Here is a 23475-nt window from a genome sequence, read left to right on the forward strand (position 1 = left end):
ACCTTTCACTCTTCGTCTCTCTTTCTAACACTCACACACATACACACACACACATACACACGCACTACTGCAACCTTTCGCTAAAGTATCGTACAAGCGCTTAAGGAAAGATATATTAACGTACATAAAACTGCCTATCTACATATTTACTTGTATTTTGACTCCGAGTAAAATACATTGCTATCCCCACTACCCCCTCCTCCTCCTCCTCCTCCTCCTCCTCTTCTCATACTTCTCCTTAGATGCATGAGTGTATCTTGCATCGGTTATTTATCGCACAAGAGCAAGGAATAGAAGGAGGTGCTGGTGAGAGGTGGGCATGGAGAAGGGGGAGAGAAAGGGTGGAGAAGAGAGAGGAGGGGGAGGAAGCGATGGTGAGGTGTCGGGTAAGGGGAGTGATGTGACGGGTAAGGGAAGCACATGTGAATGGGATCTGGGGAGGAAGGAACGGAAAGCGTGGGGAGAAGAGGATTGAAGAGGCGTTGTGTGTGGATGTGTTAAGAGTTATGGAATGGATGTGTCGTGCAGGAGGATGGCTGGCACGAAAAGCATACATCTTCTAAGGGGGGAGGAGGATGGGTTAGGGGAGATAGGCGAAGGGAGAGGAAGGAATAGAAGGTAAAGAGTGAGTTTATGTTTTGCTTAAGGGAATGAGAAGGACGATAAAGGAAGGTAGAGGTTGAGAAAGATCAGAGTAGAGAACATAAAGGAGAAGACAGAAGAGGGACAGGCGATATATGAAGGTAGAGGTAATGGAGATCTCGGATTAGAAAATATGACAGAGAATAAAGATAGAGATAAAGAATAAGAAGATAAAGAGATAGGGAATAAATAAAGATAAAGAATAATGAGAAAGAGGGGCAAAGCTAACGTTACATGTCACACCCTATCAATTAAAGGTCCAGAGAAGCATGAACGTGATAGTTAATTGAAGTTAAGTGACACTACACGAAAACCGGAAACACAATAGAAAGCGTGACGCCCAGGATACCCAATACTGTATACCGACCAATGCGATACTTAGATAAATGTATTGTTTTTATATTAACGCATCGGTTACACCCATATTTTATTCCTGTTACACTTTACTTTGAGAATCAGTTACCATTTATAGCAAGAATATATTATAGCAGGTCTGACGTCAGCTACTCCTTAGGTAGCCATCGAAACGCTGAGCTACACACGTGAAATTAAATTATACCGCCTGTTTGTCTGCGTATATCTGTCTGTCTATGTCTGTATGTTTGTCTCTCTTACACAAACACACACTAACACCACCCCCCCTCCACACACACACACACATTAACACCCTCTCCAATACACACACACTCCCCCCCAACACATACATACAAAAACATTCTTTCCCAACACGCACACTAACCTGCCACACACACAAACACCATACCCACCCACACAACATCCCCCACAGGCACTAAACCCCCCACCCACCAACACAAACACCCCCTCACATGAACTAAGCCCTCCACTCACCCACACAAACCTCCCTTAAATCCCCACCACACACACACTAACACCCCAGACATCCATCTCCCCCACACAAACACCACTACTTCCTCACCCTTCCCTTTTCTCCCTAACACACACCACCTCCACCACCACCGCCACGACCACTAACCAACTCTCTCTCCCTCCCACTCAGGTTCGGGTTGCCTCGCCCTCAAGATCACGAGCATCCAGGTGCCGGCGCGCGTGAAGGCGGGTGACTCGGTGAAGCTGCACTGTTACTTCGACCTACAGAGCGACAAGCTGTACTCCATCACGTGGTGGCGAGAACAGGAGCAGTTTTACCAGTTCGTCCCGGCGTCCAACAAGATGAAGACCAAGTACGAGAGGAACGGGATCGAAGTGGATGTGAGTTGCGTTCTTATTGGTTGTTATTGTGTTTCTTGTTTTTGTAAGTTCAGCAGTTTCTTCTTACTTTTTCATGGGTTTCATCAGTATATTCTGGACAAGAACGTGATTAAATTGATGCTTGAGTTCTTCTGTTGTTGTGGTTGTTGTCGCTTTAGTTCACCAGTATATTTTCAATTGTTTTCATTTCTAAACTTTGGGACTCTGAAGCAAGATTAAGTTGATGGGAGAAGAGTTATGTTTTTCATGTTATCAGTTATTATATTTTTTTACTTTTCTATTCCTTTTACTAGTACACGCTGGAACGATGGTTCTTTTTACTGTATTTCCTTCTTCCTTTTATAAGTTAAATTTATTCGGGATCGGGATACAAGTTGATGAGGTGAGTTCTGTTTTTTTTTGTTATCTTTTCTTTTCTGTCTTTTACTGCCCTATTCCTTATGCTGATAAACTCTAGAAGAGCCTTCTTTTTAGTACATTTAATTCTTCTTATGAGTTAAATTCAAGGAGTCTCAAGACATATGAGTTGATTTTTTTCTTCTATGTTTAGTTTCTTTACTTTCCTTCTTCTATTACTAGTAAACTATTGAACCGTCATATTATAGTATCTAAGTTTCCTTGTTGGTGCTCTGAGAGTCTCGTGCCTTTTACCCCTTTTCTCGGCATGCTGTTCATCGCCGACCCGCACCCGACGGTCAGTCCGGGCTGCCACTCACAAGGCCACTCTTTTTCTTGCAATTAATCAATCAATTTTTCTATATAAGAACTTTTTTACTTTTTCAAAGACACACACACACACACACACACACACACACACACACACACACACACACACATACACACACTCTGCTATCTCAAAACCTTTCCCCGCTTCCCAGAGTTTCCCTTTCACACGCAGTACAACCCTCGAGCACAGTCCAGTCGCCTCTCCCCCACATGCTGCAGGCGGTGAAGCGTTGACTGGCAGCCCTTGAACTGAGGCGATCCAAAGAGAACAGAAAAGCAACGAGCGAAATGTCATTATCCGGGACGACTCTGTTTGATGACTGCACTGAAAGAAAGCACTCAGCTGTATGTAAAACATTAATGGCGAACACGACGAGCTTACAGAGTGGCGGAGGGAAGGTTGAAGTTGAAGATTAGAGGTAAATAGAAAAAAAATACACGAATCTATTAACTGTTCTGGGTAATTGTTTTCATCTGACCAACTAACTGACCTTCGCTAATACAAAACATATGGTGCCTTATGATGCTGACTGTAGCGAAATCCACCAATAAGAACGTGAGCCTTTATAACACCACTTGGGACCCCGCTGCTCACGGCATTCTATTCTAGCTAAACCCTGTGCTATCCAAATCCTTTATGCAAGAGTTAACCAGTATGTACATTCCTTCATGCCTTTCACTGATAAACTCTCCTTCCTCCGTCTGTACTTTCAACTATTTTCTACCTTAGCTCAACCCTGTACTATCCAAATTCTTTATGCAAAAGTTAGCCAGCACCTTCGTTCCTCTCACTGGTAAACTCAAGACTAGAACATCCTTCCTCCGTCTGTATTTTCAACTACTTTCTACTCTAGCCCAACCCTGTACTATCTACCTCCTTCATGCAAGGGTTACCCAACATCAATCTTTCATTCCTTTTACTGGTAAACTCAGGATTATCCTTACTCCGTCTATTCTTCCACCTGCCTACGACTCGAACTATTGAAAAATGGGAGTATCAAAACACATCTCAACCCGAAATTGACCTTTTTTTTTTTTCCTGCCAGCTTTCTGTTTTTTGCAGGGGCAGCGATTACCTGTTTTTTTTTCTTTGTTTACTACACTTGTGCTGTTTTCTTTTCCGTACAAAATAAACCGTTCAGCCTTAGATATGTCCGTTGCCAAGTCCATCAATAGGAACATGAACCTGTACAAACGTTCCCTCTCATCACAAACGTTTCTCCTCACGAACGTTTCCCACCAAAAATAAATCGTTCACTATTAGAAATGTCTGTTGCAAAATCCATCAATAGGAACATGAACCTCTACGAACGTTCTCTTATTACAAACGTTTCCCCTCACGAACGTTTCACAGTAAAAAAATAAACCGTTCACTATTAGAAATGTCTGCTGTCAAATCCACAATTGGGAACGTAAACCTCTACAAACGTTCCCTCTTATCACAAACGTTTTCCATCCCGAACGTTTCCCAGCAAAAAATAAACCGTTCACTATTAGAAATGTCTGCTGCCAAATCCACCAATGGGAACGTAAACCTCTACAAACGTTCTCTTATCACAAACGTTTCCCCTCACGAACGTTTCCCAGCAAAAAATTAACCGTTCACTATTAGAAATGTCTGCTGTCAAATCCACCAATGGGAACGTAAACCTCTACAAACGTTCCCTCTTATCACAAACGTTTCAACTCCCGAACGTTTCCCAGCAAGGCGCTTTAAGTCGAAGGTGCAGCGAGGCGTTTCAAGTGTCCCTCAGCTTCCTTTCCTTCCCCCTTCGAGGCGAGGTTCTCTTCAGCTCCCTTCTTGTGCTGAGGAGGCGGAAGGAAAATTTATTGTAAAACTTCGGAGCGGAGATGAGAGCGTTAACGAGACAACGATACAGCGCGAAAGGAGGCTGGAGGTCGTGCGGGGAGGAGGCCGGAGATGAGGAAAAGAAGAAAACGACGAGGTTAACGCGAGGACAAGATCGACATAATGAACACGATGATGATGGCAAACACGTGAAGAACAGGATGAAAAAGGCAACAAAGGGAGGACATAGGAACATTTTAACGAACCCAGGACGCAGAAAATGATGAGATATGCACGACGATGACAACGAGGACGTGAAGAGGGATGAAAAAGTAGGAAAGCGAAAATAACCACGATAAATTATTCATAAGAACGATAACAACGATGGATAACAAACGAGAACGGCAACGACTGACTAACACATGTAAAAACAGACAAAAGAAAAAGAAAACAATCAATACACGGACGTGAAGAAGGATGAAAAAGTAGCAAAGGGAAAACAAAACGAAAATAAAATCACGATCAATTATTCAAAACAACGATAACAACGATGAATAACAAGCGAGAACGGCAACGACTAACTAACACACGTAAAAACAGACAAGAGAAAAAGAAAACAACCAAAACAAAACAATACACACGATAAAAAAAAACCCACTTCATCATCCCGCAAAAAAAACCCAGACCCCAACAAACGATATACCTCTCACCCCCTCCCACCCCACACTTAAACAAATAACAAAAACAAAATAACTGAGCAAGTAAGTAAATCCCCGTCTGAATTCCACCTCACCATAATAATGAGGGTTCGAGGTTTTGTCCCGGCGCCCCGCTAAGTGACGCGTACATGCTAAGTCACCTTGAGAGGATTGCCAGGCCGAACAGCAGCGGGAGGAGGTGGAGCGCTCCGTCGGGGTTTCTGCTCACCTGCTGCTGGCGAGGGAAGGTGAGGCGGAGACCGTTACTTGGAAGATCGAAGAAGCCTGTGCTATTGTGTGTGTTTTTGTGCTGTGTTGTCATCATCATTATTATTATTTTTATCCGTTTAACATTCTATTATTATTATTATTATTATTATTATTATTATTATTATTATTATTATTATTATTGTTGTTGTTGTTGTTATTATTCTTACTAGGTGTGTTTTCATATATATGTTTGTTTTTCTTCTTGTCTCCTTTGTTTGTTTGTGGTCTTGTGTGCGTATTTGTTTTGTGTGTGTATATGTGTGTATGAGTGTGGGTGAAAGATAAATAGGTAGATAGAGATACAAAGAGAGACAAAGAAAAGGAGAGACAGTTTGACAGACAGGCACAGGCAGGCGGAAAGACAAAGACACACACTGACAAAGATGGACATTCTGACAGACAGATAGTGCAGAAAAACGAACATCACAACCGGCGGACGACATATAAAAAAAACAGGAACGACACAAAGAAAAAACAAAAACAAAACAGAAAAAAGACACACACACCAACAAGTCCAAAACCAGGTAGGGGAGAGTAAGACACGGAAAAGAACCCAAATACAGGTGTCAAAGGTATGAGAAGGAGATCATAGACAGGTGGCAGGAAAGAGAAAGGTGAGAAAGGGAAAGGAGGAAAAGAGGAAGAGAGAAGGGATTGGAGAAGAGTGAGAAAGGGAAGAGTTAAAGGAGAGAGAGCGAGAGAGAGAGAGAGAGAGAGAGAGAGAGAGAGAGAGAGAGAGAGTCCAAAGAGGTAGAGAGAGTAAAAGAACCCAAATACAGGTGTCAAAGGTATGAGAAGGAGATCATTGAGTTGAAGGAAGAGAGAAGAGAGAGAGAGAGAGAGAGAGAGAGAGAGAGAGAGAGAGAGAGAGAGAGAGAGAGAGAGAGAGAGAGAGAGAGAGAGAGAGAGAGAGAGAGAGAGAGAGAGAGAGAGAGAGAGAGAGAGAGAATGACAGTAGGAATCCAAAATGACGGAACGGCGCAAAGGACGATAAATGAGGAAGGAGAAGCGGGAAGGAGATAGGGAGATAAGAATAGGGAGGTACAAAAGGAAGGAAGAGGTGTAATATAAGTGGAAAATAAAGAGAATAATTATAGGATAGATAAAGGCCGTGGAAGAAGAAAGGAAAGGGAATGAAAAAGAAGAGAAAACGGTCTAAAAGGGGAATATGAAAGGGGACAAAGAGGAAAGAAGGGAAATGAAGGGAAATAGAAAGGGGACAGGGAGGAACGAAGAGGGAAGGGAAGAGGACGTTGAAGAAGAGAGGAAAGTGAATGAAAAAGAGAAAAGGGTCTAAAAGGGGAATATGAAAGGGGACAAGGAGGAAAGAAGGGAAATGAAGGGAAATAAAAAGAGGTAGGGAGGAACAAAGAGGGAAGGGAAGAAGTAACGAAGAAAATAGGAAGGGAACAGATAGAAGGGAAGAGTGAAGAGAAGGTGAAGGAAAGGAGAAATGAAAAGTGGATAGGGAAGAGGAAAGATGGAAAGGGATGTGGGTGGGAAATAAGAAGAAAGCGAGGAGAAAGAGGAGGGGAAAGATGAAGAGGAAAAGAAAAAGAGGAAGAAGAAATAGAGGGTAAAGAAGGAAAATGAAAGGACAGGGAAAAAATGAAGACAGAAGGTGGGAGGGAAGGGGAGGAGGAGGTAGGATGAAACAAGAGGAAGGGTGAAGGAGAGGGAGGATGAAAGGGGAGAGATAGGAGGGAAAAGGGATGATGAAAGGGGAGAGGAAGGAGGGAAAGGGAGCATGCAGATGAAGAAAGATGAGCGGGAAGGGGAAGGAGAGGGAGGATAACAGGGAAGGGGAAGAAGGGAAGGAGAGGGATTAGAGGAAGGGGAAGGGGGAGAGAGCTGATGGAAGGGAGATGGAGATGCATGTTCTAACTGGTCAAAGGAATGCGATCCTAATAACACGATCTTGTGGAGACCTAGGGATGCTGCGTCAAAGGATCTCTCTCTCTCTCTCTCTCTCTCTCTCTCTCTCTCTCTCTCTCTCTCTCTCTCTCTCTCTCTCTCTCTCTCTCTCTCTCTCTCTCTCTCTCTCTGTGTGTGTGTGTGTGTGTGTGTGTGTGTGTGTGTGTGTGTGTGTGTGTGTGTGTGTGTGTGTGTGTGTGTGTGTGTTTGAGACTTTAGACATTAGTGGGTCTCCATATTCCATCACTGTCACTTCCAAATACACACACACACACACACACACACACACACACACACACACACACACACACACACACCACTTCCCCCGCTCCCCCCACCTCCACTACCATATCCCATTTCCCTGCATACACAATTTTTCCAAACGGCCTTTCATTAAGATTACAAAAGAAGCATATTGATGGAAGGCTTCGTTATTAAGGGAGACACTAAATGATGATAGCGTGTAATTAAGTTTCCCCCCTCCAGGTAAACAGCTTCCCGGTAACACCTAGGCTTCAAAAGGGACCCTGTACAGACCTGACGCACCTCCTTCCCTTGCTTCGCCGCTCCTTGCTCTCTCTTTTCCCCTTCTCCCAATCGCATATTACTGAACTGTAAGAGTGTTGTCTTAGGGATAAGTTGATTCAGTTCAGGTTTACTTCAAATTAGGTTAGGCTGGTTAGGTTAGTTATGGTTAGTTTAGGTTGGTTTAGGTTAGGCTGGGTCATTTTAGATTGGGTTAAATTAGGTTGGGTTTGGTAAGATTAAGTTAGGTTACGTTAAGTGATGTAAGCTAAGGTTAGGTTAGATTAGACTGGGTTAGTCTATTAGGTTGAGTTAGGTTATGTTAGGTAAGGTTAGGATAATTACGCAAGTGTACATGAAATACACTAAGATTAATAATATAAGAAGACAACGTTGTTAGTTTGTCAGCAACGACCCGCGCCTCACCCACGGATCAGCGGCTGAGGGGAGAGTCAATCAAGCAGAGACTTCAGAAATATGCGTCCTGATCTTAACAATGTACATATTTTAGAGCTGCTGAAACCTTGCTCATCGACGGTCATTTCAGGAGCTTGTCTATTTTTTTCTTAATATTAGTGAGCCTTTTGGACCGTTTTGAAGCTATGACAGATAATAAATATAAGGTAAACTGAACTAGCAGAGGAGGGTATCAGGACATCTCTCCTCCCGTATTTGATCTTGCTTTCGGCCACCTCTTTTGTTTCTTTTTTAGGAGCAGCGAGTAGCGGGCTTTTTTTTATTATTGTCTTCTTTTTTTGTGTGCCCTTGAGCTGCCTCCTTTGTTGTAAAAAAAAAATTATTATTATTATTACTGTTATTATTATTATTTTCATTACTAACATCAAAGTCATCATCCTCGTTAACCTAAAATAAATTACCAGCAGTATCAAATACACCCAACAGCACCGCCGTCGTCATCGCCACCATCATTATCGCGGACAATATCATTATGGCTGATTTGTGGCAAGAATTAAGCCTAACAAAGCAGGGCATTCAACACCCTCTCGTCAACTGCAACGCAACACATTAACACCAACATCAACAACAACAACAAAAGTAATACCAGCACCGACACAAACAACTAACACTAGCGGCAATTCTTTTTATCAAGCTGAAAAAAAAATTAGCTCCAGGAAATGAAAAATTCTATAAAAAAAAATCACACACAAAATAAAGAATTCCAAAAAAAGTGATATTCTCCGGCAAGTTGTCATTCAGTGTTCTATAGTTTGATGCAGTATAAGAAGCAGTTCAAGGGAAAAAAAAAGTTTGCTGCCGCTGCTCCTGCAAACAGTGGACAGTAAAAAGCTCCCGAAACAGAGGGTCAGAATCGTTTTGAGAGGTGTTTTGATACTTCCCCTCCTAAAAAGTGTTCGACGCAGGAAGGAAAAAATACACACGCCCAAACTTGCAATATACTGTTTTCAATTTTATCATTTTATTTTATCAAGCTGAAAAAATCCCAAGTAGTGAGATTCCCCTGCAAATTATTCTTCAGTGTTGTATTCTGGACGCTGAAAATCTCAAAATCTAAAATATTCTGTTCTTGATTTTCTATTCTTAACGCGTACTGAAAGATAGCGGACGGACAAGAACAATTGAAGTGGAGTAGCGTATAAAAATATCATAACTTACAATACTCTGTTTGATTTTATTTCTATATACTGTAGTGAAACGTAGCGGACCGTCTCAAGAATGATAGATGCGTACAACAGCAGGTGGAATATTAGCGTTCAAAATGGCGGATAAGCTTTTAAAATGGCCCTGATGCTCTTCTCTGCTTCTCTTTTAAACCGTTTCCCGCAGGCTCGCCGCTCCCAGAGATTACGTTTCCCATCTTCGCTTCTGCTTTAGAACTCGATCAGGTGGGCGCCACGAATATTTATAACCCAGATGCTTCACGTTGCGTTCATTTAGGGGAAACATGAAGTGAAGATCAGCGTGTGTGTGTGTGGGAGGGGATGGTATGTGTGGTGTGTGTGTGTGTGTGTGTGTGTGTGTTCAGGACCAGTAGCCAGCGATTCTCCATCCTACTAAATCGTGTAGTCGTTCCAAATATATATAACAATCGTGTTGTTGTTCCAAATAAATATAAAATAAAACATTCATATAATTCTACACTTTTCGCTTGGATTATCCACGGCCTAGGAAAATAAATGAAACTGAAAACAGAAAATGGACAAAAATCATGCAAATTGCCTCAAAGTATCAAGCACTCCAGAGTCAGGACGGATGAAATCGATGCCATACATAATAAAAGAACAAACAAATAACGAAAAAATATATACGTATGTGATTAACCCAACACGATAGACTTCACCGGTAAGAGCGATGGACTTCATAACCTTTAAAAATAGTGAACAATATAATGAAAACTTTGAGCACGTCTTAGGGAACAAATAAATAATCAGGGTACGTGAAAAATTCTACACTTAAAACTTCACTGGTAAAAGCAATGCACTTCATATCCCTTAATAATAGTGAACATCATGAAAATTTTAGTATGTCTTAGGAAAAAATAGTTATATAACTGTTTAATTTAATACTGACCCTTTGCCGCTCTTCTTTCAGTAATATTAAGTGAAAAAACGACGGACTTCAAGCCCTCTAATTATAGTTGAAAAAAATATAATAAAAAATCTGAGCATATCTTGGGAAATAAAATAAAAATACATAACCCTTAACATACTGACCCTCTAACGCTCTTCCTTCAGTAATATTAAGTGAAAAAGAAATAGAAAGACAAAATAAATCGGTAATATAATGAAGAAACAAGATGGACCTATACACTTAAAAAATAAAAATAAAAGTCTTACAAAAAATCCCGTTACCGTGCCGACCCTTACTCTCCTCCAGCAATATTAAATAAAAACAAATAAAAACACAAAATAATCGGTAATATAATAAAGACACGAGACGGAAGCAATTGGCGGACCCACACACAGGTGAGACTAATGAGGACGATCACCCAGGTAATTAGAATCGCTTTATTACCTCTGTCGTTATTGATGCTTTGGTAATTTGTCCCCAAACGAGAAAGCAGACGGCGGATGCACGCACACACACACACACACACACACACACACACACACACACACACACACATACACACACACACAACACAATTTCCTGGCCCTTACTTTCCATTCCTAAACTTTTTCACGGTTCATACACTCCCATACTTTTTTTTTTCTTCCTCCCTCCCCCCCCTCCCTCCCTCTCTTTCTATCTGTCTCTGCCCCTTCCCCTTCCTCCCTTCCTCCTTCCCCCCCTTCCTCCCTTCAGTAACCATTCCTCACCCCTCTCCCACATTCCCCAGCGCCCCTCTACATACCATCGACTCTCCCCTTCCTCCTCTCTCAATTCCCCGTACATTCCCACTCCTAAGCACCCATCTACACGCCCCATCTACATCGCTACTCACACCATTTCCCAGCTGCATGCCTTTCCTCTACACACGGACACGGACACACACACACACACGCCGCTCTCTCTCTCTCTCTCTCTCTCTCTCTCTCTTCATTCTTCTTTCATTTTTCCTTACACAAGATTCCTCCCTCTCCCCATCCTCTTATCTCCTCTCTTTCTCCCGGCTCTCTTTATCTCCCATCTTCTAAAAATTCATTACCTCCCTTCTTCATCTTTCCCTATCTATTATCTCCCATCTCCTTTCCTGTCAATACTATTTTCATCTCTTTCCTTACCTCCAACCTCTGTCCCCCTCTTCATCTCCCGGCATCTACAGCATCTTTTCAACGCTTTTTCTCCCTCTATTATCTTCATCTCTCCCTATCCATCACCTCCCATCTCCTTTCCTCTCCCTACCATTCTCATCTTTCCCTGCCTACCTCTTTCCTTCGCCTTGCCTAGACCCCCTTTCCCCTCTTCATCTCCCAGCATCTACAGCATCCTCTCAGCTCCCCTTCTCCCTTTATTATCTTCATCTCTCTCTATACATCACCTCCCATCTCCTTTCCTCTCCCTACCATTCTCATCTCTCCCTGCCTACCTCTTTCCTTCTCCTTGTCTACACCTCCTCTCCCCTCTTCATCTCCTGGCATCTACAGCATCCTCTCAGCGCCCCTTCTCCCTTTATCATCTTCATCTCTCTATATACATCACCTCCCATCTCCTTTCCTCTCCCTACCATTCTCATCTCTCCCTGCCTACCTCTTTCCTTCTCCTTGTCTACACCACCTCTCCCCTCTTCATCTCCCGGCATCTACAGCATCCTCTCAGCGCCCCTTCTCCCCTCGGCGCCCGTCGGGAACCAATCAGTCAGCCCCTCGCAACATTACCCTTCTGCGATTGGTCCGCTGTTTCTCGATAAGAGTTTGTTCATTTTATCGTGTTCATTTTTTTACTCACTTTCCCTCTCTCGTTTTTTTATATATGTTGCCTCACTCTCTGTCTCCCCTCACTCTTTCTTGCATGCCTGTCTGTCTGTCTGCCTGTCTGCCTTTTCTCTTTGTCTGTGTCTCTGTCTGTTAGTCTCTCTTTCTTTCCCTCTTCTTTATCTCTTCCTGTCACTCTGTCTCTCTTCTCTATAAGCCTGTCTTTCTACCTTCTGCCTGTCTGTTTGTATGTATGTATGTATGTATGTATGTATTTCTCTCTCTCTCTCTCTCTCTCTCTCTCTCTCTCTCTCTCTCTCTCTCTCTCTCTCTCTCTCTCTCTCTCTCTCTCTCTCTCTCCAGGTAATTATATAATCTAACATGTACATAAGAAGGCAAAGGAAAATAACACACAGGTACACACACACACACACACACACACACACACACACACACACACACACACACACACACACACACGCGCGCGCGCAGGTAAAACAACAATTATGAACAACAGGTAGTCACTCAAGCTTACTGGTCTTCCACTCTCCCTCCTCTATCTGTGTGTCTCCTTAACTAACATAATTAACTCTCTCCGCACGGTCTCTCTCACTGACGGAGAGGATCATTGAAAAAAAAAAAGAGCGTAATATCCAGAGACAAAAGCCATCAGGACAAAGAGAAGAGAGAGAGAAACAAGAGGGAGAAAAACATGCTCCCTTGTTTGCCACGGCCTGGAAGGGAGGCAAACAGTTCCTTTAATTGTTGACGAAAACATTAGGAAGTTTGTCGTGTTTGTTATTTTGTTTGTGTGTGTTTCTTTTGTTTGTTGGAGTGTGTGTGTTTTATTGTATTTATTTGCTTCTCTCTTTCTCTTTCCTCCATGTGCGTGTGTGTGTGTGTGTGTGTGTGTGTGTGTGTGTGTGTGTGTGTGTGTGTGTGTGTGTGTGTGTGTGTGTGTGTGTGTGTGTGTGTGTGTGTGTGTGTGTGTGTGTGTGTGTGTGTGTGTGTGTGTGTGTGTGTGTGTGTGTGTGTAATGGGAGGGGTGGGGAAGTGAATCAATTCTATTTCACAAAGCCTTTTAACGTTTTTTTCTTTTTTTTCTTTTTTGGTTTTCATTTTGTCTTAAATTTATATAATCTTCACATCGAGGACTTTCTTTTTTCTTCGCCCTGACAGACTGAAAAAGCTTCCCACTCGACAGCCTTTTCTGGTAAACTGACGAATTGAATCAGTGTTGTTTTTTTATTTTCTTTTCTTTACTTTTGAGATTAATTTGTACCCTTTCTCTCTCTCTCTCTCTCTCTCATTACCTCTATCCGTCTCTGTCACCTCCTTCACCTCCGTCCTCCCTCATATCTTTAAGCAATACATCATTTCATTTTCAAACTCACCTTTCTTTCCCTTATATTCCTCCTTCCTTTCGGTTTCCTCCTCTTGCTCTTTCGTTTCGCGTTTTTTCTCTTTTAAATTTGTCCTTCCTTTATCTTCTTTACCTTTAATTCACCTCCACCTCAACCGTTCTCTCCCGTAAATTCACCTTATTCTCCTATTTTCCTTTTAAATTCGTCTACCACATCCTTCTCCTCTTCCTTAAATATGTACTTTTTCTCTCTTCTCTCCTTTTAAATTCGTTCATCACATCCTCTTCCTTTCCCTACGTCCTTTCCTCTCCTTTCTCTTCCTTTAATTTATCCTTTCTCCTTAATTCTTCCCCTTTTATTTGTTGTTTCGCTCCATCTCCCTCAATCATTCTTCCTTATTGAACTTACTGTGTCCTCCTCCCTTCTATCCCTTAAAGTTTACCCTTCCCCTTCCTTCTCTCTCTTACCTTTTACACTCTTCAATTCGCCATTCCGAAACTATATTCCTTACTCCTCCATTTCCGTACTCCTCTACCAAACGCTTCCAACCTTTCATCCTCACTCTTCGCACTCACATATAAACACTAACTTCACTTGCCTAATTCTTCTCCCCTCATACGTTTTCACTTAACCCCCATCCCCTCATCATCATATGCAACCAATGTTTTCCATCTATATCTGTCTGGTGTTGGTAGACTTAAACCTTCTCCGAAAAATGCTCTAACATCATCTACACTAACTTCAGCTCTGTCTGATTACGGTACTTCATCCTTCTCCAGCAAATGTTCAAACTTCATCTCTGTCTGATCAGTGTACTTCATCCTGATCACGCAAATGCTCTAACTTCACCTCTTCACCTGGTCCTCTGTCTGTCCTGACTTCTACAATTTCTAGGATGCCACTACGATACTTTGCCTGTACATCTATCATCAGCTCTGAGTATGATAGAGTCTGCGTTAATGCATTACAATATCTTCAACCTTTCTCTGTTCCCTAATCCAAGGCGTTCGTTTTATGTCTCTTCAAGTTATGGCCAGCTTTTTTTTTCTCTACATTCCTCTGTGTGCGCTTATTGGCTTTCTCTCTAAATATTTTGTGAGGCGCCAAGTTTTCAAGCCACGTCTTCCCAACCACTCACACACACCTCCACCTCTCCCCTCCCAGCCTCTTGCTCTCCTACCCTCCACTGTCGAGCCTCTCCTTCCTCCTCTCCCACATTTTCTTTACATTTATTCGTTTTTCAAGGCAGACAAAACAACATATTAATTCCTTTTCTTTCTCTTCCTTTAATTCCTTTCCCGTCTCTTTCTTTCCTTCTCCGTTCTCTTACCTAGTCTAAATTTAAGTGTCCCTGGAACGACGTTTAAACTCTTTTTTTTTCCTTTCTTTCCAGCGCGCACACACACCTTTACATTTCTTCTTCTTCTACGAAAGCAAAAAGAAAATTCACCTTCCCTTTCTTTCCCTTACATTTCCGTTTCTTTATATATTCTAAATTTACGAGACCTAGTAATACTTTTTAACTGATCTTTCCTCCTCCCTGCCATACTCCCTTACTTCCCTGCCCCCTTCTATCACCTCACATTCTTCCTTCTTCCCTGTCACACTTCCTCGTCCCTTTCAACCCCTGCACACCCTACCACTCCTAACTCCCCACTCTCCTCCGTCTTCCCTACCACACCTCCCTGCTCCACTGTGTCCGCACCCCATCCCCTCCTCATCATCTTTCGACCTCCTCTGCTTCCCCTGCCCCCTCCATTCCCACCCCCACAACACGACTTTTTCGGGCCATCATCCCCCTGCCACCTCGGGATCCCACGCTCCATCCAGGCCAAGACACAGGACCGACCTCACGCGGGCCCGGTCACCTAAAATCCATCTGTCGTTTTCTTTTATCGCCGAAGCCACATTCTCTCTCTCTCTCTCTCTCTCTCTCTCTCTCTCTCTCTCTCTCTCTCTCTCTCTCTCGTTTTCTTTTTTTTTTACCTCTTTCTCTCTTTCGCTTTTGGAGCTGCGAGTGACCAGAGATTCTTTTACTTTTAGGTTTTCTGCGTATGTTTCTTTTTTTTATTTGTTTTATTTCCAATATTTTTTTAGTTCTTTGTGGATGGTGGTGAAGGCGGTGGCGGAGGTGGCGGGAGTGGTGGTGGTGATGATGGTGGTGCTGGTGGTGGTGATGGTGGTGGTGGTTGTAGTGGGGGCGAATACCAACCCATCAACTATTTATCCGATTATAACCAAAACACACACACACACACACACACACACACACACACACACACACACACACACACAGGGTCAACACACAAACACCCGTAAATACAGACCAACATACTGGAGGGGACAGGGCTATATAAAAATGGCTACAGGGTGACAAAAAAAAAAAAAACACTGGTCAACGAAGGCGAGAGAGAGAGAGAGAGAGAGAGAGAGAGAGAGAGAGAGAGAGAGAGAGAGAGAGAGAGAGAGAGAGAGAGAGAGAGAGAGAGAGAGAGAGAGAGAGAGAGAGAGAGAGAGAGAGAGAGAGAGAGAGAGCAACGTACGTATATTGTAGAATGGAAGGATCAAAGAAAAGTTAGAATTATAAAAGAAAAAAGAGAGCAAGGATTTGTTGGGGAACGAGAGGGAGGAAGGAAAGGAAGGGAAGGAAGGTGAACAGGGGAGAGGGAGAGAAAAAAGAGAGCAAGGGGGCAGGAGGGGAGGAGGGAGAGGGTGATTGAGGAAGACGTGGGAAGGCGGTGGGAGAGTCGAGAAGGGATTGAAGAATTTAGAGAAAGAAAGTCGGGAATAGAATAAAATACGGAGAGAAAAGAGAATAAAAATAGCCCGCGAATCGACCACTACAGAAGCTGAAGAAAAGAACTGAAGGATACATTCTTTTTAACATTTCGGCGCAAAAACTCACATATTTGACAAAGCTTTCGTAGTTTTTTTTTTTCTTAGCTTGTTCATGTGGTAGTTTTATTTTTTTTGTATTATGAATAAAAAAAAAAAACCCTCATTAGAACCCGATTGATCTCATTTTCGGACCTAGGAAATACATAAGGGGTCATAGTCTTTAACAATTCGGCGCCAAAACTCACATATCTGACAAGGCTTTCGTAGGATTTTTGTTTACCTTGTCCATGGGTAGGTAGTTTGATGACCCAGGTGGTGTTTCGACCCTTTTTCTGTAACATGAACCTAAAAAAAAAAAAAAAACACTCATTTGAACCCCTGCCCCAGAGGCACACTTTTAAGACCAGTGAATCCTGCGACAACAAAAATAAAAGGAATACACGACTTACTTGCTCTGGTAAAAAATAAAAAAAATATTAGAAAAAGATTTACCTGCCCTAAAAGAGTTACCTGTCCCCTGCGAAACAACACACTTTTAAGACCATTGAATCCTACGACAACAAGGAAAACAAAAGAACATGAATACACGGCTTATTTACTTGCTCGGGTAAGAAAAAAAGAAAAGAAAGAAACTTGCTATTAAAAGACACATATACGTTCGAAGTGATTGTTTCCCGCTGCTGTTTACTTTTTGTTTTTGTTTCGTGATTTCTTATTTGCTTGTTTTTCATTGCCTTCTTGCCACGGGGGCGGTCGAAGCTCACAACACCAACACCAATAACACCCAACGTTCCGGTCGCTCGTCAAAAACAGGATACGCCGAAGAAAACGTTGGCAATTTATTCTTTTAATCTCGCCCTGTGTGATACGTTAACGTAGGCGTCGTTCTTTAGCTCTTTTCTTTGGAGATTGTGTCGTGTCGTCGTCTTCTCAGTGATATAGTGCTGTTAAGGTCATCAAACGTTATGGCTTTTGTGGAAAATTGAATGCGTACACTATTTTAAGAGAGAGAGAGAGAGAGAGAGAGAGAGAGAGAGAGAGAGAGAGAGAGAGAGAGAGAGAGAGAGAGAGAGAGAGAGAGAGAGAGAGAGAGAGAGAGAGAGAGAATGTGAGTGTGTGTGTGTGTGTGTGTGTGTGTGTGTGTGTGTGTGTGTACGAAGACATCCTTATACGCGTGCCTTTTACCCCTAATTCCTTTAAATTGGCTGCGTATTTCGAATTTAAGACTCGCATTTTTCCATTGTTCTAAAAAAAAAAACTTGTACAAACTTTAAATTATTTCACGAACGATATCCAACTAGTGCTCAGGAAACAAGCTTCCCAAAAGGATCCTCAGCCAATTTCAGATGTATTATTCTGAGCTGATATTACATTAAGCAGCAGAATAATATCGAAAAAAAAAAATCCTGCTTATTAACGTTATACAGGACGGGACAAAAATAGCGAACGCCCTTCCTTATGCCAAACCTGACAAATAGATAGACTTCAAGATGATTCGTTGGTATTCAAGACAAAGACGAAATTGATACAGATCTGAACGGGTATTATACATGACTCTAGTGTATGGGCGTGCAAGGAGGGAGGAGAGGGTTGTTTGTTTATTTGTTGGTGTGTGTTGTGTGTGTGTATGTAAATGTGTGCTTCTGCGTGTATGAGGGGGAATGGGGTCCGGATATTTCTGTTTCTTTGTTTGTTGGTGCGTGTAGGGTGGGGTTGGGGTTGGTGAGTGTGTGTGTGTGTGTGTGTGTGTGTGTGTGTGTGTGTGTGTGTGTGTGTGTGTGTGTGTGTGTGTGTGTGTGTGTGTGTGTGTGTGTGTGTGTGTGGGTCTCGAAAGTGTAGGAAAAGTGTTTGTGGGTGTTTTAAGTATTTTAAGTGTGTATGTATGTATGTGTGTGTAGTGTCTGGGTGGGGGATCGGTGTGTGTGTGTGTGTGTGTGTGTGTGTGTGTGTGTGTGTGTGTGTTTAAGTATGTCGGAGGGGTAGGGGTGGTGTCTATGGGTTTTATAAGTGTGTGTGACTAAAAAAAACACCAATGGCACTAACAAAGGGTAGAGTCAGGAAAAGTTTCTACCTGTGCGCACCCAGGTAAGCGTCGCGACCAAACTGGACGAGGACCAAAACCTTTTGATGGGAGGGGAAATAAAATAAAAGGGAAAAAAAGGAAAAAAGATCACTCTACAGGAAAAAATGAGAGAGAGAGAGAGAGAGAGAGAGAGAGAGAGAGAGAGAGAGAGAGAGAGAGAGAGAGAGAGAGAGAGAGAGAGAGAGAGAGAGAGAGAGAGAGAGAGAGAGAGAGAGAGAGAGATAGAGAGAGAGAGAGAGAGAGAGAGAGAGAGAGAGAGAGAGAGAGAGAGAGAGAGAGAGAGAGAGAGAGAGAGAGAGAGAGATGGGAAGGGAAATAAAATAAAAGTCTTAAAACACATTGAAAAGTAAAAATGAGAGAGAGAGAGAGAGAGAGAGAGAGAGAGAGAGAGAGAGAGAGAGAGAGAGAGAGAGAGAGAGAGAGAGAGAGAGAGAGAGAGAGAGAGAGAGAGAGAGAGAGAGAGAGAGAGAGAGAGAGATACGGAAAAAATATGAAGAAAAAAACTGGAGCGCCAGGAAACAGAATGACAGAGTAAGGGAGGTAAAAACAAAGGATAAAAAGAAGAGAAAGAATTAAAAAAAAAAAAAGAAAGAAAGAGGGAGGGAGAGAGGCACGTTACCTTGACAACGGGCTCAGAAGAGATTCCCTCCAAAACTCCCCGAGGTGGAACAAAAAGAAACACAAAGGAAGAACAAGCAACAGCAGACCTGATGGTCCTTACGAGGCTGTTTGTGACAAGCTACACTAACTATCTAATCAGAGGTGGAAGATGAAGGACAGCAAAAGCGAAGGCTCCCCACTCCCCAATCCCTCCAGCCAAAGCTGGCATGAAAGGAGAAAAAAAGAAGAACCAGCTGCTATGCAGAATAGGGATGGGAGTTCCGTCGTTAGAGGGGAGGGACGGGGAGGTCACATCGACAACTGGTTCCCAGGTATGGTTTTTAGTGTAAGGGTCGCCACACTCTTCTACATCGCAGGCCTAAATAACTAGGGCACGGTCCAGCTAACCAGGTCCCTGGAACTCCAGTCACTGTCTCATAAAGAGATCCTCTGCCTGCAGTCCAATCCACTACTGCTGCTGCCCAGAGGCTTCACCATGACCCTGGCACGGGAGACAGATCAGGTATTACACCTTGTCCATGGGTGACCTGAGACTATGTAAGGCAGGGGCGTCTAGTTCCCTGAGGTGAAAACACTTCACCCGCATACCGGGAGGAGGAGGAGGAGGAGGAGGAGGCGGAGGAGGAGGAGGAAAAAGGAGACAAAAAGGAGATAAAAAGGAAAAGGATGGGGACAATTCAAAGAGAAAACGATAGAAAGAAAAGGAGGAGGAGGAGGAGGACAACGAAGGTAAAATTTAAGAGGAAAAAAGACGAAAAACAAAAAACGACAAGAATGGGGACAAACCAGAGAAAACGATAGAAAAAGGAAAAACAAGCAGGAGGAGGAGGAGGAGAGGGAGGAAGAGGAGGAGGAGGAGGAGGAGGAGGAGTGTGAAAGGATAAAAAAACAGGTAAGGAAACAAAACGCAGCACGAAAAAAAAGCAATGAAAAGGACAAATAAATGAGAAAACAATAGAACAAAGACAAAACTTAACAAGTACAAAAAATATCGATGTGAGAAAGAAACTATAACGAAGAAGGATTAGGAAGAGAAAAAGTGAAAGAAAAAGGGAAGAGAAGGCAAAAAAAAGAGGAAAGAGAAGAACAAGAACAGTGAAAATTAAGAGTAAGATGAATGGGATAAGGAGGAGGAGGAGGTCAACATTTAGGAAGAGGAGGAAGAGGAAACGAAGGGAATAAATCGACTAGCTGGAAGAAAAAGGGGGAAAGAGAAGAAGAATTATAGTGAAAATTAAAAGTTGGATAAACGGGAAAAGGAGGAGGAGGAGGAGGAGTTCAACATTTACGAAGAGGAGGAAGAGGAAAAGAAAGGAGTACATTAACTAGCTGGAAGAAAACGGGGAGGAAAAAGAGGATGAGTAGGAACAAGATTAAAAAGGAGGATTATCAGGAAATCATACGAATGGGAGTGAAATCAAGGAGAATCAGGATAAAAAAAATAAAATCAAAGAAAAACAATGATTCAAGGGAGAGAGAGATTACAGAACGAAAACAAATGGTAAAAAGAGAGGAAAAAGAGAAAAAAATTATAATATACAAGATGGAAGATTAAACGGTAAACAAAAAGGAGAAGGATTTATAGGAGAATGGAAAAAAAGAGGAAAATGAAAATGAAAGGGAAAGAGAGGGGGTCATGAAATTAGGAATCAGGAGTCAGCAACAATGGTAATCAATGCTTCACCGAGTCTAGGGACCACTTTCTTAGTTCGCCATGATGGGTTAGTAAGCCTCCAAACCAATACTCAAGACCTAAGAGAAAATTCCTTGTATAGTATTTTTGTGTTCATATTTAAGTAAGTAATTTGAGGAAGCCATACATAGGAAATCGGCAGTGGGGTGAGTGACTTCTCTAGGGCCACTTTCTCAGTTCGCCATGATGGATTAGTAAGCCTCCACACCAATACCCAAGACTTAAGAGAAAATTCCTTGTATAGTATTTTGTGTTCATATTTAAGTTAAGAAATTTGAGGAAGCCATACGGGAATTTTTTTGTGTATCTGGTGTTGCCTCGAAAACCTAACCATGAAGATTGTAGGGGATTGCATAGATTGGTTCGGGCGATTACAAAGCCACTGTGTTGAACTGTGAAATTGGCTCTATGCGGAAAGACGAATTGGAGGAAGAATAAAGAGAAAAGAAAGGCGGGAAAGGAAGGAAACGAAAAGGGTAGGAGGAGTCAGGGATCAGGAACGGCAGCAATAGACTAAATGAAGGTGAGTCAACGACCTTACTGGAGGAAAGTGAAGAAGAGGAAATGAAGGGAAAGGAAGGGAAAAGGGTAAAAGTGAAAAGAAAAGAGGAAAAGGGAAGAAAAGGGAAAAGGGTAAAAGTTAAAACAAGAAAAGAGGAAAAGAAGGGAAGAAAAGGGAAAAGGGTAAAAATGAAAACAAGAAAAGAGGAAAAGAAGGGAAGAAAAGGGAAAAGGGTAAAAGTGAGGACGAAAAAAGAGGAAAAAATGGAAAAAAAGGGAAAAGGGTAAGAGTGAAGACAAGAAAAGAGGAAATGAAGGGAAAAAAGGGAAAAGGGTAAAAGTGAAGACGAGAAAAGAGGAAAAGAAGGAAAAAAAGGGAAAAGGGTAAAAATGAAGACGAGAAAAGAGGAAATGAAGGGAAAAAAGGGAAAAGGGTAAAAGTGAAGACGAGAAAAGAGAAAAAAAAGGGAAAAGGGTAAAAGTGAAGACGAGAAAAGAGGAAATTAAGGGAAAAAAGGGAAAAGAGTAAAAGTGAAGACAAGAAAGAGGAAAAGAACACGAAGGGAAAGGAAGGAAAAGGGACAAATTGAAGAGAAGAAAGAGAGAAAAAAAATGAAAGAAAGGGAAAGGGATAAAAATGATGTAGACAAGAAAGAAGGAAAAAAAGGAAAGAAAGGAAAAAGGGCAAAAGTAAAGTAAAAAAGGAAAGAAACAGAGGAAAAGAAAAGGAAAGGAAGGGATGGTAAAGAGGTACAAGTAAAGACAATAAAGAAAAAAGAGGAAAAGTGAAAGGACGGGAAAGGGGAAAAAGTAAAGACAAGAAAGAAAAAAAGGAAAAGGAGAGGAAGGGAAGAGGGCAAAAGTAAACACATGAAAGGAAAATAGGAAAAGAAGGAAAAGGGGTAGAAGTAAAGACAAAGAAAGAGGAGGAGAAAAGAAAAGAAAGGAGAGGGGAAAAAGTGAAGACAATAGCCAGAGGTGAGTAAGGTTAGGAGCGGAAGATGTTGAGGTGCGTCGAAGGCTCAATAGAAGGAGAACGAAGCAAGAAGGGAAGAAGGGAACGAAGCACAGAGAAGGAAAACAAAAAGGATAAACGGGTCACATTCAGTATCAGGGATCAAGAGAAGTGAAGGATGCGAGACGGGAACGAAGAGCAGAGAAGAGGGAGAGGAGGAGGAGGAAGAGGAAAAGGAGGAGAAAGGGGTCAGTGAAATGTATGAGTCGTCAGGAAATTCAGCAGGAGGACACAGAGAAAGGGAAGATGCCGGAGGAAAACGAAGAGCAGAGGAGTAGCAGAAAGAGGAAAAGGAGCAGAGAGGGGACAGTGAGTAGAAGAGGAAGACGAGAAGAAGTTGAAAGGGGTCAGTGAAGTGCATGAGTCGTCAGGAAATTCAGCAGGAGGACATAGCGAAGGGAGAGGAGGCCGGAGGAAAACGAAGAGAAGAAGAGGAGGAGTTAAAGGAGATAGGGAACAGTGAATAGAGGAAGAAGAGGAAAGGAAAGACATAAGAGGCAGTGAATAGAGTTGTCAGAAAAGTCAACAGGAGGAAACGAAGACGAGAGAAGAGGAGAAGAAGACGAAAAGGAAGTGAAAAAAGGTCAGTGAAGTCAGTCGCCAGAAGGAAGACATGAAGGGGTGTCGCCGGAAGGGAAACGGAGAACAGGAAGAAGAGTGGAGGAGGAAGAGGAGAAGGAGGAGAAAGGGATCATTGAAGTGAGTCGTCAGGAGAGTCGGCAAGAGGAGCGTCAAGAGGAGGAGGAATATAAGAGAGGAGTAAAAGGAAGAGGAAAAGGAGGAGAAAGGGACCAGTGAAGGGAGTCGTCAGGGGGGTCACCGGGAGGGAATGAATATAGAGGTGCGTCGGCGGGCTTCTAGGGCAAGACCCGCGGAGGAAGGCGCCGTGAGGGACAATTCGCGACGGCTTGATCAAGTTAGGAATAAGTTTGGCCACTGCGCCTCAAGCTGCCTCATCGAGCTGATTAAGTTTGGGGCCATCACGGCGAGGAGGAGGAGGAGGAGGAGGAGGAGGAGGAGGAGGAGGAGGAGGAGGAGGAGGACCATCACACCGACACACTTAAGCCGCGAGGAAAGTAAAATAACCTCTTTCTTCTTCTTTTGTATTTTCATTTTAAAGAGAAGATAGAGATATTTACAAAGTTTAAGTTCAAAGGCATAAAAAGCAAACGGTAAAACAAAAACGCACGCACACACACACACACACACACACACACACACACACACACACA

The 23475-nt window shown here is 42.6% G+C and overlaps 1 protein-coding gene across 1 annotated transcript in view; it reads left to right on the forward strand.

Annotated features, from left to right (window-relative positions):
• Positions 1–1639: 1639 nt before the first annotated feature.
• LOC127009312 (uncharacterized) overlaps positions 1640–23475 on the forward strand; it is a 54990-nt gene continuing 33154 nt past the window's right edge. The window contains exon 1 of the mRNA XM_050882264.1: positions 1640–1872. Within this exon, the coding sequence (XP_050738221.1) occupies positions 1834–1872 (39 nt within the window). The 5' untranslated portion in view covers positions 1640–1833. The remainder of the gene's footprint in view (positions 1873–23475) is intronic.

Source organism: Eriocheir sinensis, chromosome 40 (genome assembly GCF_024679095.1).
Source record: "Eriocheir sinensis breed Jianghai 21 chromosome 40, ASM2467909v1, whole genome shotgun sequence".
Classification (NCBI taxonomy): Eukaryota; Metazoa; Arthropoda; class Malacostraca; order Decapoda; family Varunidae; genus Eriocheir; species Eriocheir sinensis.